This window comes from Phlebotomus papatasi, chromosome 2 (genome assembly GCF_024763615.1).
Source record: "Phlebotomus papatasi isolate M1 chromosome 2, Ppap_2.1, whole genome shotgun sequence".
NCBI classification, from domain to species: domain Eukaryota; kingdom Metazoa; phylum Arthropoda; class Insecta; order Diptera; family Psychodidae; genus Phlebotomus; species Phlebotomus papatasi.
This window is the reverse complement of record NC_077223.1, coordinates 71230377-71247144: the sequence shown is the minus strand read 5'-3', so window position 1 is coordinate 71247144 and position 16768 is coordinate 71230377. Positions and strand designations below refer to the sequence as shown.

Below are 16768 nucleotides of genomic sequence, written 5' to 3'. Positions count from 1 at the left end.
TGGACATTTTTCACCAAACATTGTAAACTGAATATTAAACTTGTAAACTGAACAATGTACAAAATGGCAATAAAAGCCCGGTACATCGAAATAAATAATAAAAAAATGTTTGTACTTTTTTTTTTACAAATTTTGTTCGTAATGATCATTTAACGTGCAGTTTTTAATCTTTTACAAACATTTGTTCGTAAAATTTTGTCATTTGTTCAAAAATGTTTGTCAAATAAACAATTTTTTTTGAATTTGAATTTTTTGAATTCATTTATTTGTTTTAAATCAAACATACTTAGGGTCCGTCCCTCTTACAATGTCTGATTATATAAAAAAAAAACTAGAATACAAGAAAAAAAAAGAAAATGAGAACAAGATTAAGTTAAAGTTAAGTTAAAATATTTACGAACAAATGTTTCAAAAAGAAAAAATATGCTCGTTAAGTGTCCTAGTTACGAACAATGTTATTGAAAAAAGAACAAACTTTTACGAAAGTTTTAGTGGGCTATACGATTTACGAACATTTTGCAAGTCTCTAGTAGAAATTCATAAATTATTTACGAACAATTTTAGTTATTAAAAAATAATAAAAATAACTAGATTTTTTTGCTTTGGTGAAAAAAGGATAAATACAATATTTGAAAGCTGGTACGTTCGAATGCAGAGTTCCCCTAGTGTTTATTTATATTTTCACTGTTTTAATAATTCTTTGTGTAGATTAATTGAACCCCTACAAAATGAACCGAGGAACTTCATTCTTTAATTGATTAAATAGTTAATGGTAAGCATGGTAAGTAATATCGAAAACAGTAACTACGGCCTCAATTCTGAGACCAAAATCAAGATCAAAATTTCAAGCTGTCAAATATAATATTTCCAAAATCAAGAGGAAAATTGAGGCCTACATTTTGTTATAATTTTTTTTTTTATAAATAATTTTTTTTTAACTTTGTAACTAATACAATTCCGCATTTTAAATAATTTTTCTGAATGCATTTAGGAATTCTAAAAATGTTACGAAAACACACAAAATTTAATTTCAATATAAATAAATTTAGGGAAATATAATATTGATTTTTTCATAGTAGAGAGAAGTGGGGTACTTTGATATACAATTTTTTTTGGTATGTTTCTAAAGGAAGTAAGGCCTTACCACAATTTAATTTACTTCCACAATCCTTTTGTAGAACTAAATTATATTATCAAGACCAGTTTTTTATTTTTTTTTTGAATATGCAGAAAAATCATATATCAATGTAGGACAAAAACACTACAGGTCAGAGTAGCCCCACCTCCCCCTATCCACAATTTTTTTTTTACTAAAATTTAGCCCACTCAGAGTAAACCCTGTCCCAATTGCCCCAGTGTCCCCTAAACCTTTATCAAGAAATTGACAGCTTAATTTCTTACTCATTTTCCTTTATCTTTAAAAAAAAACTTCTCAGAACTTTAATTCAGCTGATTTTTCTTTAAACCGAAAAATCATTTCACTCTGGTTCAAAAGTTTATCGTAACATTTTGGCTTCAATGCAAATTTTAGTAATTAATTAAATGTCCAACTGAGAAAATGAAAGTGAAAGTCACTCACCTCTGGAATCCTCTGGAGGACACTGTCCAGACTCCGATTCCGATGGTGTTGCGTGACAATCTTCCGTGACGTGGACTTGGTGACTTGTGAAACGGGCGGCAAGAGTATTCCCATGGACCTAAAGTCCAAACTGAGGTTTCTTTGGTGTGTCGACATTCGTGTCTTTGCCCCCTCCGCCGGGGTCTTCTTCCCATGGACAGCTGGCAACGAAAAGACATCGCGCCTACTCCCCGTGGCCTTCCCATCGCTACCATCCACTGAAGCTGTACTTGAGCGTCCGGGCACAATGGGAGGTGGCCGAACAGCTGGGAAGACCACAGTGGCATCCACTTCGTCATCAGCAATGAGATTGCTCATCTTGGTGTTGGAGCTAATCTCCCGGATACGTCTCAGGCTCTCGTAATCACTGGGGAAGTCACTAGTCTTGCTGCTGGACTTTGTGGGTGGTTTTGCGCGAGTTGTGTCACATTTGCTACCACTTTTGAACGCGGACAGCACTGAATTCATCTTTCCGGACACACCATCAGCACTTCCGCGCACTCCTTGCGCGCCACTTCTTCCTCAATCACTCCTAAATTTCTCACTAGAGTTTGCTATGTTTCGAGGAGGTTTTTTTTTGGGAGTGCGACGTGTCTCGCGCGGGGGATCCTGGAATGGATTTATGGGCAAGATTTACAATTATGGACATGGGATGTGTAGGTGGGCTATTGTCATGGTTCACAAACACGCACGCACTTCCATTCACACAAACACACACACACACATTTGAGAGTGTCCCAATTTTCTGGACGTTTCTCCTCCTCCTTGGTGTCTTCCTCCTCCCTATGCCCCAAACCCAGAAAAACTTCACCTTCAAACACTCCCTACACGCAACACACAAAACTTTTCCGGGGGGATTTCCACAGCATTCGGGGACACGCCACGAGAAAGTGGCCGAGGCAAAGTCCCCCAAATGGTCTTGTCTTTCGTTTGGAGCTCTGCTGGTGCTTTTCGCGCGAGAGAGAGAGAGTAAAAGCTGAATAAATATATTGGAATGTTGAGTCTCCCGCTTTCCGCGCGCCGCCCTCTCTGCAGCAAAAAAAGAAAAAGAGAAGTCTCAACATTTCCTGCCCATTTCCCAATGTCCCAGTCCAGCTTTTCCTCAAGCAATCCGCTTCAAGTGCTCCAGTACTTCCCCCATGGACTGGTATGAGTGCAGAATAATCAGTTTTAATGAACTTTGTGCTTGTTTTGTGTCGCTTTTCCTCTCTCTCAATTCTCGCTCTATTTTGATTTTGATTGAGTGCACAGAGCAAAGCAAAAAAAAAAAGAAAATGGATGTTTTATCCAACACTCGCCTTCAACTTTTTCACTCTCCACCTCTTTCAGCCTGACCACTAACTAGCCCTAGCGATGCACTGACACTTTTACTAGCGATTCTACTTGCACTTTAACACTATTTTGCATTCCTAAGCCATTTTTTCTGCCACAAAAAGCAGACACGAATTGATGTGAATCTCGACACTCCCCGTTTGTCAAAAAAACCAGCGCCCTCTACTGAATTGTCGACGGGAGGAGAATTCATAGGAATTTCCGACACTTTGGGATGGGAAATGTCGTAAATTTCTCTTTCTCCAAATCTTTTATAGGGTTATTTTATTTACCGTAAAAAAATCTACCGTATTTTACTCCATGTATAATTACATGAAGTAATAATACATGAAATTATTTAACGTAGAAAATTTGATTTAATCTTAACCCTTTAAGGAACAGCAGGAGCAAAATTGATAATCAGAAAAAATCATTTCTCTGGCTTCTAGAAATATAAGTTGACCATAGAAAAAAAATATTTTTGACTCAAAGTGACCTAATTGTCCTTAATGGCCTATACACTAGAAGAAATTTCTTTAAAATATGCCTTTTTAAGGAAAATTTCCCCCTTGTAGGCAGAAACGTCAGATTTTTTTTAAAGCAATTTTGACGAAAATTGCTTCTAGTATGTAGACACCATAAAGGGTTAAAAGTTTTCCGTCGGCTATATAAATATGAAGAAGAAAAGAAAGAAAAAAGTTCTTTGTTGCCAAGATTATCTGTTAGTGAAAGATTTATTTATTTGAATTATGAGAAAGATATTGAATAAGATATTTAATTTTGTCATTTCTGTCAGCAATAAATAAGGGGATTCAGAACTAAATTAGGAATCTTGTGGCTAAGTGGATTGATCATAAGGACACATTTTTTCAAACACCTTGTCCTCATACCAGCTGATCACTTGTAATAACTATCACTAGCTCTTACATATTGATGGCTCCGTGCATCACTCTGGATTAGATGTCTTATTCCACATCAGTGTGCTAGCTTAACTCACTCATACTCTCACTCACACTTTCATTTTTGAGTGGCCTAAATAAATTTTCATAATGGGCCTCATTCTCTAATTCTGCAAGAGAAGTGAGGTTCTGTTTACACCAACTTGCAAGATAACCTGCAAGTTTTTTGGGATATTTTGTGTGGTGTAAACTGGTAATTTTGTCGTCCGGATGCAAGTTTTATTGCAAATTAAAGTATTTGGTAGTGAAGTAAAGTGAAATTAGTAAGTTTTGCTGGTAAATAATGAGTTTTGTGTGACCCCAAAATTTACTGTAAAGATAACCTCTTTGGGTCTACCAGTTAGAATTATTTTTTTTAAATACAATAAATTCAGCAATTTGGGGCACTACAAATCTTAGAAAACGTACTTTTATGCATCTGTAGGTGTTTTTCTTGATGTTTTGTGGCGATTTATCAATATTTTTTACCCAAAACCTCACAAATTTCCATTGCTCGTTTCACCTAAATTCCTGGGTTTTTCTCGTCCGGGACACTAGTAGACACTAAATGGGCCCACCACAATGACTATTGGCTCTTAAAAATGCTTTCCGGAAAGCTTTCTTGCACATAAATTACAAAATTTGAATTGGGAAATATAACCTCACAATTCACTAAAAACACTGAGAAAAATCTGCATGAAAAATTGTTCCGACGGCATCCGTGGACTAATGCGGAGAAAAATTGGACAATTGCAGAGTGTGTCGCTATATTATCTATAGACACTAAATAAAACCATAAATTATTTTTAAACGATGTCACATTTTATTAACATTTTAAATTCTAATTTTTAAAATAATTTTTTGTCTAATTATTTTTTAATTATTCAATTCAATTCAATATATTTCTCCTCTTATAATGCTTGGTTGCGGCTGTCGCCGACATACTACGACTGATCTCATCAGGTAAACGGCAGAAACCCTGAATCACAGATCGTTTTATTTATTTATTTATTTTTTAATTTATAATAATTAATTATTTATTTATAATAAATAATTATTTAATTAATTACATTTCAAAACACAATAAAAAAAATATTTAATTAAAAGATGTGTAACTATTGTATTTATTTCAATAATTTTCAACATGCAGATGACGGACATTTTAAGACAATCATTGGATGATTTACACTGAGGGTTTATAAGAGCCAGCATACAGTTGTGAAAGCTTAACTAGAGATAGCAACTCTGAATCTCTTACATGCGATGAAAATTATATTTGTTATATATGTAGATATATTTTTATCCTTTTAACAAAAGTTGAAGACACTAATGGCCTGTGTATATACTAGAGAAATTTAAGGCAAAAATTAGTTTCGAGAAATCTTTGTAAAATTGCCTACACGCATTGGTGAGGATTTTTGACAAAAATGTGTATTTTTGAAGAAAAATAATCTAATATGTAGGCAGTTTCTTCAGAAACAGTATGCAATACGAAGTATTTTGCATCAAAAAGAGGTGGCAAAGCATTTCCAGCTTTGTGAAATGCTTGATCTTACAAATTAGAACTATTAGATGAGCACATATATTCTGTCAGAGAAGAGGTTGAAAGTTTGGAGTAGTATATATCAGCTCCTGATGAGCATAATTGGATGAGTGAACTATTGTTGGAAAGCTTGGTTCATTGGCTTTCAGAATCTCGTATATGTAATCTGCTATGAAGAAACCATGGTCATCCAGAACCATTTATGTCGAAGAAGACACTTTTTGTAACGTCTTTTTTTGGCCATCTACTGCTGGGACCAGGAGTGACCCACAATTCTCGCACAAGGACTGTTTGTTAGAGGAACTCAAAGGGTATAATATATGGAAGAAACTTTTTTTTTAGACATCTTACTTTTCTTATTTATCGACTTATGCAAGAATTTTAACATTTTACACGCATGGAAAAAAAATGACGGAAATCCTTCTATCCCATTTTCTGGACAAATTGATGAAGATATCGACTTGAAATGTTCTAAGTACTCCCCCATATGTTGATCCAAGGAATCCAAATATTACATCAATTTCATCCCCACGTCTAACCTTCACTTCCAGAAACCACTCTTTTAGGATTTCTGTCATTTTTTCCTTGCGTTTAACACTTCAAAATTCTTGCATAAGTCGATAAATAAAAAAAGTAAGATGTCTAAAAAAAAAGTTTCTTCCATATATTATACCCTTTGAGTTCCTCTAACAAACAGTCCTTGTGCGAGAATTGTGGGTCACTCCTGGTCCCAGCAGTAGATGGCCAAAAAAAGACGTTACAAAAAGTGTCTTCTTCGACATAAATGGTTCTGGATGACCATGGTTTATTCATAGCAGATTACATATACGAGATTCTGAAAGCCAATGAACCAAGCTTTCCAACAATAGTTCACTCATCCAATTATGCTCATCAGGAGCTGATATATACTACTCCAAACTTTCAACCTCTTCTACTGACAGAATATATGTGCTCACCTAATAGTTCTAATTTGTAAGATCAAGCATTTCACAAAGCTGGAAATGCTTTGCCACCTCTTTTTGATGCAAAATACTTCGTATTGCATACTGTTTCTGAAGAAACTGCCTACATATTAGATTATTTTTCTTCAAAAATACACATTTTTGTCAAAAATCCTCACCAATGCGTGTAGGCAATTTTACGAAGATTTCTCGAAACTAATTTTTGCCTTAAATTTCTCTAGTATATACACAGGCCATTAGTGTCTTCAACTTTTGTTAAAAGGATAAAAATATATCTACATATTTAACAAATATAATTTTCATCGCATGTAAGAGATTCAGAGTTGCTATCTCTAGTTAAGCTTTCACAACTGTATGCTGGCTCTTATAAACCCCCAGTGTAAATCATCCAATGATTGTCTTAAAATGTCCGTCATCTGCATGTTGAAAATTATTGAAATAAATACAATAGTTACACATCTTTTAATTAAATATTTTTTTTATTGTGTTTTGAAATGTAATTAATTAAATAATTATTTATTATAAATAAATAATTAATTATTATAAATTTAAAAAAAAATAAATAAATAAAACGATCTGTGATTCAGGGTTTCTGCCGTTTACCTGATGAGATCAGTCGTAGTATGTCGGCGACAGCCGCAACCAAGCATTATAAGAGGAGAAATATATTGAATTGAATTGAATAATTAAAAAATAATTAGACAAAAAATTATTTTAAAAATTAGAATTTAAAATGTTAATAAAATGTGACATCGTTTAAAAATAATTTATGGTTTTATTTAGTGTCTATAGATAATATAGCGCCACACTCTGCAATTGTCCAATTTTTCTCCGCATTAGTCCACGGACGCCGTCGGAACAATTTTTCATGCAGATTTTTCTCAGTGTTTTTAGTGAATTGTGAGGTTATATTTCCCAATTCAAATTTTGTAATTTATGTGCAAGAAAGCTTTCCGGAAAGCATTTTTAAGAGCCAATAGTCATTGTGGTGGGCCCATTTAGTGTCTACTAGTGTCCCGGACGAGAAAAACCCAGGAATTTAGGTGAAACGAGCAATGGAAATTTGTGAGGTTTTGGGTAAAAAATATTGATAAATCGCCACAAAACATCAAGAAAAACACCTACAGATGCATAAAAGTACGTTTTCTAAGATTTGTAGTGTCCCAAATTGCTGAATTTATTGTATTTTAAAAAAAATAATTCTAACTGGTAGACCCAAAGAGGTTATCTTTACAGTAAATTTTGGGGTCACACAAAACTCATTATTTACCAGCAAAACTTACTAGTTTCACTTTACTTCACTACCAAATACTTTAATTTGCAATAAAACTTGCATCCGGACGACAAAATTACCAGTTTACACCACACAAAATATCCCAAAAAACTTGCAGGTTATCTTGCAAGTTGGTGTAAAGAGAACCTCACTTCTCTTGCAGAATTAGAGAATGAGGCCCAATATGACAGATTTCCGCTTCGTAATCCGGATGGTTTTTTTGAATTTGTTCAAAGTCTCGAAAATATACACACGGCTATTCGTTATCCGGCTGACTGGGGGACAAAATGACATTTAGGTTTTTTGAATGATTACCGGTTTTTATATTTTGTGCTGTGTGAATTTATTTTCTGTCTGACAAAGAACAAGAGAATTTTCTTCATGGTGTGCTTATGTTTCATTTTTTTTACCACAATTATGTATTAAAAACTTCGATACAATGATAATAATACTTTACTTCACACTGGAGAAACTTCATCTTTAGTAAAATTAATTTTGAATACATTAACCGCCAGTGTTTGGCAGCTGTCACCCAGATAACGAAGTGCCGGATCACGAAGAGACGTGTGTAGTACAAGATTTTTTCTATAGTTAGAATAAAAGTTTTAAAGAAACTTAAAAAGACATAATTAGAGAATTCTATGCTATTATACTTCATTTATTAAACAAAAACATCATAGGATAATTCATTTTCATTGCTGAACACACATGCATACATGACCTCAAAATGATTTTATATGTAACCGTCGAAAACTCGTCCGGATTACGGCGATCCGGATTAAAGAGCGGGCACTGTATTATGTTAATTTTCTCAACAAATTCTATTTAACAAACAATAAACTTCCCTTGCAATTTTTTTTCTGTGAAAGAACAATTTTTTATAGAATAAATAGTAGACTTATAAATTATTGAAAATAACAAAATTGTATTTAAAAAAAATATATTTTTTCTGTAAAATTCATTGATGTATGTATCTTGTCTATACAGTAATAAATACCCATTATGATTTTTTTACACCGTATAATATTGTACATTTAGTCAGTTTGGGACAAGAGTGGGACAGTGACGTTAAAAAAAACTGCAAAAATGGTGCTGGAAAGTACGATGATCTGGTAAATATTCATATTTTGCCCATTTTCATTATTTTTTGTTCTTATTTCTCCGTGAAAATTATTTGATAACAATCTCCGGCATCTTTTTCATATAAAATTCTTTTAAAATAGTGAAAATTTCACTCTGAAAATGTGCATTGTTTGGGCGATGACAAAGCAGTTAGAAGTTTAAGGTTATGTTAGGGGCGATTTTCTCAAATGTTTTTTCTCATTTTTCTTTAAAGTTTCGACAACAGCGACTATCAGCGCAATGGGGACTACTTTCCCACACGCATGAATGCTCAGAAAGATGGGATAAATCTGGTATGTCTTACAAAAGTACGCTCCAATCCAGAGAACAATGTTGGCCTGATGACAATGGCCAATACTGTTGAAGTTCTGGCTACTCTGACCAGCGATGTGGGCAGAATTTTGTCAAAAATGCACTTGGTACAGCCCAAGGGGAATATCAACTTGCTGACTGGCATCCGGATTGCTCATGTAAGTAGTGAAGGAGTGGAGAAATTTGAGGATGTTTTAGCTGAAGGAGTTTTGTGTTGCAGCTGGTGCTGAAACATCGTCAAGGAAAGAATCACAAGATGAGGATTGTGGTCTTTGTGGGATCTCCAGTGACCAATGAGGAAGGTGAACTTGTGAAGCTGGCCAAGAGGCTGAAGAAGGAGAAAGTCAATGTGGACATTGTCAGCTTTGGCGATCACTCGTCAAACAATGAGATTCTCAATGCATTTATCAATGCTCTCAATGGAAAAGATGGTTAGTTCTTTCGAAAATAATTCTCACGCCGTCGTGTTTCTAACAAATTTTTGCCAATCTCCAAGCAGGCACAGGATCTCACCTGGTGAGCGTTCCACGTGGATCAGTTCTCTCCGAAGCACTGATTTCTTCGCCAATAATCCAGGGCGAGGATGGAATGGGCGGTGCTGGCCTCGGAGGAGCTGGCTTTGAGTTTGGTGTTGATCCCAATGAAGATCCTGAATTGGCTCTGGCACTCAGGGTCTCAATGGAGGAACAGCGTCAGCGTCAGGAAGAGGAACAGCGTCGTGCTATAATGGCAGATGCTGCTGCCAATCCAACTTCTGGCACTGCTGGGCAAGAGACCATTGCCGATGAGCCACATTCGGAGGAGACACTCCTTCAGCGAGCTCTGGCACTGTCAACTGAGACTCCGGCTGATGATGATGGCATGCCGGATTTTGCCAATATGACTGAAGAGGAACAGATTGCTTTCGCCATGCAAATGTCTATGCAAGATGCACGTGAGTCTGAATTTTATTTCTCGATTTTTTTTCTGTACTTTTCTCTCGCTTTTTATACCTTGAAGTCAATTATTTGCCTGCTTTTAAGTCTTTTATTAACCGAAAAAATCTGCATTACTAAACCTGTCATACCCAAATATTTGTGACCATAATCAAATTGTATTAGAAAAAAGTTTCAAGAGCTTTAAAAAAAAACTCACGAATATACCCCAAAAATAATTTTTCTCAGGTATTTGCGCACGAATGTAATACAATGTCAGAAAAATGAAAAGATGTTACCGAATGCCCTACATCTTTAAAATATGCGAACTTTGTTTGATAACCATTTTGGTGCTAAGATTGCATGATCTATATTTATTTAATATCAGAGAACAAATGCTTTTTTTTGAGAAACTGCCCGAAAAATAGGTTTTTGATCCCAAAGTTTTTTTTTAAACCTTTTAAGAATGATTGGGTCACTATCACTAGTGACCAAAAATGTAATTTTTTCGTAAGGCCATCTAAGGTCATAGGGTGGACTAACCACTTATTGCCATGTTTAGGAAAAAGAGGAATTAATTTTATTATAACTTTTGAACCCTTTATTACGAGGTAACTCAAATTTGACAGAAAACTACTTAGATGTATTGGCTGTAGATTTGTGAAAACAATAGTCTTACAATTTAACGGTGGATTACTTAAAAAACTAATTTTTAATAACAATGCAAAAATAACCACTTCGTCGCCACTTTTTACCACTTTTCGCCAGTTCTGTAACCACTTCTCGCCACCTCACTTGAAAAAGTTCAAACTCGATTATTTTGGGGAATATTATTGCAAAGAATACATTCAGTATTTATTTTTTCTCATGATCACCCTATTATTAGGGTAACGTGTGGTATTTCGGGACACTTTTTAGCACTTTTAAGTTTCAAACAGCTTAACAACTTCTCCAATAATTTTTTTCTTTGTTGATACAAATATTTAGGTTCCTTATGCTATTCAGTATAAGATTCTTATCGAGAAATGTTGAAAAATGCATCATTTTTTATACAAAATAGCAAAAAATGTAAAAAAGTAAAAGTGGTATATTTCGGGACAGTTGGGTATTTCGGGACAGACAAAAGTCGCTATTATGCAAATAAATTTCACCGAGCCTGATTATTTACCTTTAAGTAAAAGTTCTAAACTTCACTGTTTCATAAAAATTTTGTTTAAATTTCACTTTTAAAGTGACTTAGGGTAAGTGTGCTAAATTTCGGCATAGTTGCATATAAGCACCGAAGTCCTAAGTTTGAAATGCAATAATTTTAATTCATATTGATATTTTTTGTTACTTCCTTTTCGGGAAGGTTGTGTGGAACCTTGAAGACTAGTTTATCATCTTTGTTTTCTTTAAATCACTTCCTAAAATATTGAAAAATTAATAATAATATGGACATTGCTTTGGGTAGTATTCCGGCCACTTTGAGTGAAATACCGGTCACCTTTTTTCTGACCACCTTTTGTGACGCAACAGATAGAAAATTTCAAAACGTCAAACGGAACGAGCTTAATATTTAGTTTAATACGTTTATATGACCCACAAGCCCTGAGATCTTCCGTGTAATTTGTCCTGAAGACCTGAAGAGTAGCATCTCAAATTTACACGCACAAAATTTGGCACACTTCCCCTAAATCGAAAAAACAACTAAGCACACTGTTTGTGTTGACATCTGTAAAATTGACCACACTGAAGGTTTTTGCAAAAAGTGGGATGTGACACTCGCAATTCACGCGTATTTCACGCTTTAAATTAAATAAAATTTCAGAAGTTTTATGTTTATCTGATACGTAAAGAGCTTAATATTTCATATAGAACTTAAAAATAATAAGAAAACAAATATTTATAGGATTTTTTTTAACAAATATGTTACAGATGTAAGAATAATAGGGGAGACTGGGGCAAAAAGTCACAAAACGGACATTTTTTCTTACAAGCTACTCGAGCGTTTCAAAAATTTTTAATTAGCGCAGTTTTATAGGAAATTTACCGCTGTATAACTTTGTGAAAGTAATATTACTCTATTTTGTAAGAAAATACGTTTATCGAGCCAATTTCTAAAAGGTAATTTTGTGACTATTCTCAAAAATTCTGGGGTAAATAGTACCAGACATTGGGTATTATCATATTTTGATTCGCTTCATTACGGGCTTCCGTAAATTTGAAAAAATACCTAGAGAATATATTTTCATAGAAAATTTATTCTTCTACACCTTTGTAAAACACCGTTTTCTCTGTGAGAAAAGTAAGAAAACGAGAAAAGCGCTTTTCAAGTTATTTTAGAAAAAAAAAACACAAAAGACTGCAAATCGTTTGACCAATGCAAACAACAAGCGGCGAGACATGATAATGACGTTTCTTTTCGCCGTGAGACATCAGAAATTGCTTCGCTTTTTTGATACTTTTTGCTCAATACCTTGTGTTACTTTTTACCCCAAGTGGCCATTTTTAATAAAAGGATTTCTGGAGAAAATAACTTTTGTGAAATTCTAAAATAGATAGCGGATTCGTATTCAAAAAATTCAAATTATTTAGAAAATATTCACCAGTGCATCAATTTTGGAAATTAAGTAGGTAATAATTGTTATCTTCTGCAAGGAAAATATTTCAAAAACAGGGCTAAAAATTTCGATATTTTTTTTATTTTCTAAATTCCTTGTTTGAATTCTAAGAAACTTACGACAATGAAGAAGGCCTATGGAGACTATCTATAGAAAAAAATTTGAGCGGCTATCTTTTTTACCTTGGAAGATATTGAATTTTGAATTTTTCAATTTGTGACTTTTTGCCCCAGTCTCCCCTAAAGTTAACATATCATAATGACCAGCGCACAATAACTTCTGTTTGTAAACATGTTTTCAAAATTTTCTGTGAAAATGAGTGAGATGACTAGATCTAGATTTCATTCACTCTAACTGAAATGTCAAAAACATGTTTACAAAACAAAAGTTATTGTGCGTGTAGCATAAGCATAAGCTTTGATGGTTCATGTCTTCGCTAAATTTGTTTATTTTTTTTAGATTTTCTGTCAATCCTAAGAACTTTAACAAAATCCAGATATCTTAAAATCTGGAATTCCTTGTCAGGTCAAAAAAGAGTAAAAAGCGGAGCAGTAATAAATTAAATTTGATCAGGGAAAAAAAGTAAATTTGATCACGGATTTATAAATCCGTTCAAATCAATTACGAATCGGTAATAAACCGGTTATGAACCGATATGTAATTTTTGTCCGAAAATCAATTTTATTACTCTTAAAAATATTTTGTGGGATCTTTGGAGTGATTTACAAATTGGTTGAGAACCGGTAAAGGGTAAATGATGCGAAAGTACTTTTGAGGGATAGGGGAGACCGGGGAGGTTTGGGACACTTTTTCATGTTTTGACTTTGAGACACTATTACAAAAAACCACGATAGTGTATTACAATTTTATTCGGTCTATAGGATACTTATGGGTATTGACTTTATAAAAAGTACTCGATAGAACTTGGAAAACAACTGAGTTTTCTTGGAGAAGATAAAAAAATTAACTTGACGTTTTGTCCCAAACCTCCCCGATGTGGGGCAGTATGGGACGCAAAAGGGGATGTTTGGGACGCGTTTTTCTCGCATAATTTGCATTACTGGAACACGTTAATTTATTTTAATTACGAGATTAAAAATATTTCTAACAGAAATAAAAATGTTTCATCTTTTATTTCACACTTAGAAATTAATATCAATTTTATTTGTACAGTAGAGTCATTTATTGTCAATCAATTATTTAAAGTATTTTCTTCTTAATTTCCATCTACCTTTCTTCTCTTTTTTTTTTAATTCTAAATATTGCAATCATGATTATCAAATTCCTCAGGCGAGTAGATTTTCTTGCAACTCTTAGTTTTGAACTCATTGACGGATTCCTGTTTGATATTACGACAACTTCATTGTACCTGTTTTATCATTATTTCTCTGAATTAGCTCTCGCCTTGCCTTTTCTGGAGAATTTGTGAGAATTGTACAGTAATATTATTAGAGAAATTTTCGAAAAAAAAAATTATCGAGATTGGGCAATGATCGAATATCCTCTGGAGAGTAAATTATTGATTCCCAAGACATTGATGGTTTAATTGTCCCTTGTAGACAACTGCTCAACTGGTAAAGTTTGCACAAGAGGGAGTTTTCCAGTAGAAATTGGGCATTACTCTCCATTTTGACAATAAAAAATTGCACGCCACCTCCAATCTTGTCGAAAATCAACGTCCCATTCATCCCCGTTCAGGTGTCCCAAACATCCCCGCGTGTAGTTTTGGTATTTAAAACCTTTATGTAAAAAACAAGAGCGTATAATCTCTGAAACTTTTATAAAAATTTGTTCCCAGATTACACTGCTACCTAATGAGATAAAAAAGTTTTGATTATATATCGCTGATATAAAATGCAAAGAGGAAAACTAAGACATCAAAATATACGATTTTTATCAATTTTTAAAAAAATGTTCATAGAATTAAAACAATAAAACTGAGGATGTCCATTCTTTTAGTCAAGATACATCTTAATATTACCTACGATACAGTAATGGTTAAATCCCATTTATTTCAAAAATTAGTTGAAAAATCGCCTTGTCCCAAACCTCCCCGGTCTCCCCTACTATCTAAGTGACGAGTTCGAGCACTTCGCAAAGCCTGGGACGCTTTGCCACCCCTTTTCCGAAAAAAATACAGTATAAAGCGTCTTCATCATCGAGCAAAATTCTCATGGTGTGATATGTGCATCCTGTTAGAATACCTTTTCATTTTGTTCAAGATTAACAAATTTGGTTCATGAAAAATAACGATACACAGTCATTTTATTTTAGAAGTGGTATTTATCTCACAATTCTGCTGTACTCACGTATTATTTGTTTTGCATGACAATATAACAAACAATTTTCTGTAAACAAAAAAAAAATGTTCAAAAGCACTTTTTGATAAGCACAATTTCCTAATAAGTTTTAGCACTAGAAATTATTCATTGAGTACCTACCTGGATTTGTCATAAATTTTCCCAATAACTTTCATTAGTTTATTTAATGTCATTTGGGTGGCTTCTTGAGTGTTGCACTGTAACCGCCACTTACAATCTTTTATTGCTTTTCCTGTGAAATGTGCTTGAGTGTGGTTTATAGAGAAATGGAATGATACACATATATAGAGTTTTGATATGGGATTTAATTGACTGTAGAAGAACCTGTGGCTCAGGCTCCATCTCGTCCCAAGAAAGAAGAGACACCAATGGAGGTAGATGAAGATTACAATGAAGTGATCAGTGATCCTGCATTTCTTCAGGTAAAACAAAATACGTTTTTTTTTAATGTTGATTGAAGATTAAGTAAGTGGATTTTGTAGAGCGTCCTCGAAAATTTGCCCGGAGTTGATCCTCAATCGGAAACAATTCGAGATGCTGTTGGTTCACTCAATAAGGATAAGGATAAGAAGAGTGGCGATAAAGAGAAGGATAAGCAGTAGAACGGAGTGGAAGATGATGAAGGAACCAGCTTCAATTTCAATTAATGCTATAAATCTTATATAGAATTTAAAGAAAAAAAAAACATCCCTTTTCATTTAATACAGTCGATTTTTTGTTTTGGTCTGTCGAGAAGACATAATGAGAGAAAAATAAAAGAATTCACTTTTGGTGTAATATTCTCAAGAAAAAAAAAAAACAGAAAGACATTTTTATTTGTCTATCTCCGAGAAGTCTCCTCCAGATTTGACGGAGGAGTTCTGACTAGATGTGATGTGTGGTTTCATCTTCAATTCGGAATGAGGTCTTGGTGTCGCAGTCGACGACAACACAGTGATAAGCTGGCGGTGGTGCGTTGAAGTCCATCTGCATGACAGTGTCGTAGCTTGGTGGAAGATGATCACCAATACTGAAGACATCGGCTGAGGATGCTTCCTGCAATGAAAATTTAAAAATTGATTAGAATTGGTTTGATGTGAGTCTGCTGTGTGCAAAAAAAAAACTTACTCGGTTGATGTTGGATTGGGTGTCTGAGTCATCTTGGGGTCCAGCCCATAGACAGACACCCATTCTGTGCGTCACGTAGCCACACACAAGGAGGCTGATAAGGATGAGTCCAACTCCAATTCCCAGGACAGTCCATCGGCTCTCGGGGGATTCTGACCAGTCTCCCTGCATGTTAGTCTCGAGCATAAGGGCGAAAATGATGAGGGTGGGAAGGGCAATCATTCCCACCACCAAATCCACGACGGGCTTCTGTGGTGTGATCTGCAATTGTAAGAATTATTATTTAGGCAAAAGTGATTTTTTTTACAAATGAAAGTGATTAATTGAAGATGTTCTGCTGAATGATCTTATTAAATAAAATTTACAGAATCCATGTGAAAAGCATTTTTGATTCATGATATTGTGAAAACAAGCAGTCTGACATAATATTTAGGGAGACTGGGGCAAAATGTAACAAAATGGATATTTTATTTTTTTACAAGTTACCACAGCGTCCCAGAATTTCTAATTCTGATGATCTGATCGGAATGAGCTCCTCTTTTTAATCTGAAAGACTAAAGAGCCTCCTCACTACCGATGATCGCAAAAATCTGTCAACGGGCGCATACACTGAGAGAAATCCGAAAAAGTTGAAATAACATTCCGGAAATGTTAATTTTACCCTGCATTATTGATCCGAAATCGGTGCAAATATTACCTTTTTTAGGTGTAGTAGGGGTTAAATTAACCCTTTTTCATGTTAAT

At 34.4% G+C, this 16768-nt stretch overlaps 3 protein-coding genes across 5 annotated transcripts in view; 1 reads left to right on the top strand and 2 right to left on the bottom strand.

Moving 5' to 3' along the window:
* The window catches only part of LOC129804240 (phosphatidylinositol 4-kinase beta), a 29504-nt gene extending 26387 nt beyond the window's left edge, over positions 1-3117 (bottom strand). Inside the window, exons 1-2 of the mRNA XM_055851372.1 lie at positions 2917-3117; positions 1580-2227 (exon numbers count right to left, since the gene is read on the bottom strand). Of these exons, the coding sequence (XP_055707347.1) occupies positions 1580-2086 (507 nt within the window). The 5' untranslated portion in view covers positions 2087-2227; positions 2917-3117. The remainder of the gene's footprint in view (positions 1-1579; positions 2228-2916) is intronic.
* A 5575-nt stretch (positions 3118-8692) lies between these two features.
* Positions 8693-15619, top strand: LOC129804263 (26S proteasome non-ATPase regulatory subunit 4). Of its 2 annotated transcripts, none has more exons than XM_055851411.1 (6): positions 8693-8757; positions 8982-9237; positions 9300-9510; positions 9579-10013; positions 15236-15339; positions 15400-15619. In XM_055851411.1, the coding sequence occupies exons 1-6, from the start codon at positions 8732-8734 to the stop codon at positions 15517-15519; spliced, it is 1152 nt and encodes a 383-aa protein (XP_055707386.1). In that variant the 5' UTR covers positions 8693-8731; the 3' UTR covers positions 15520-15619. The 2 variants fall into 2 exon arrangements, with proteins under 2 accessions (XP_055707386.1, XP_055707385.1); XM_055851410.1 differs by having other exon boundaries at positions 8699-8757; positions 9576-10013.
* LOC129804270 (uncharacterized) overlaps positions 15609-16768 on the bottom strand; it is a 23662-nt gene continuing 22502 nt past the window's right edge. For both annotated transcript variants that reach the window (XM_055851424.1, XM_055851425.1), the window contains 2 exons: positions 16025-16285; positions 15609-15952 (listed from right to left, as the gene is read on the bottom strand). In XM_055851424.1, coding sequence (XP_055707399.1) covers positions 15782-15952; positions 16025-16285 — 432 coding nt within the window. In that variant the 3' untranslated portion in view covers positions 15609-15781. The remainder of the gene's footprint in view (positions 15953-16024; positions 16286-16768) is intronic.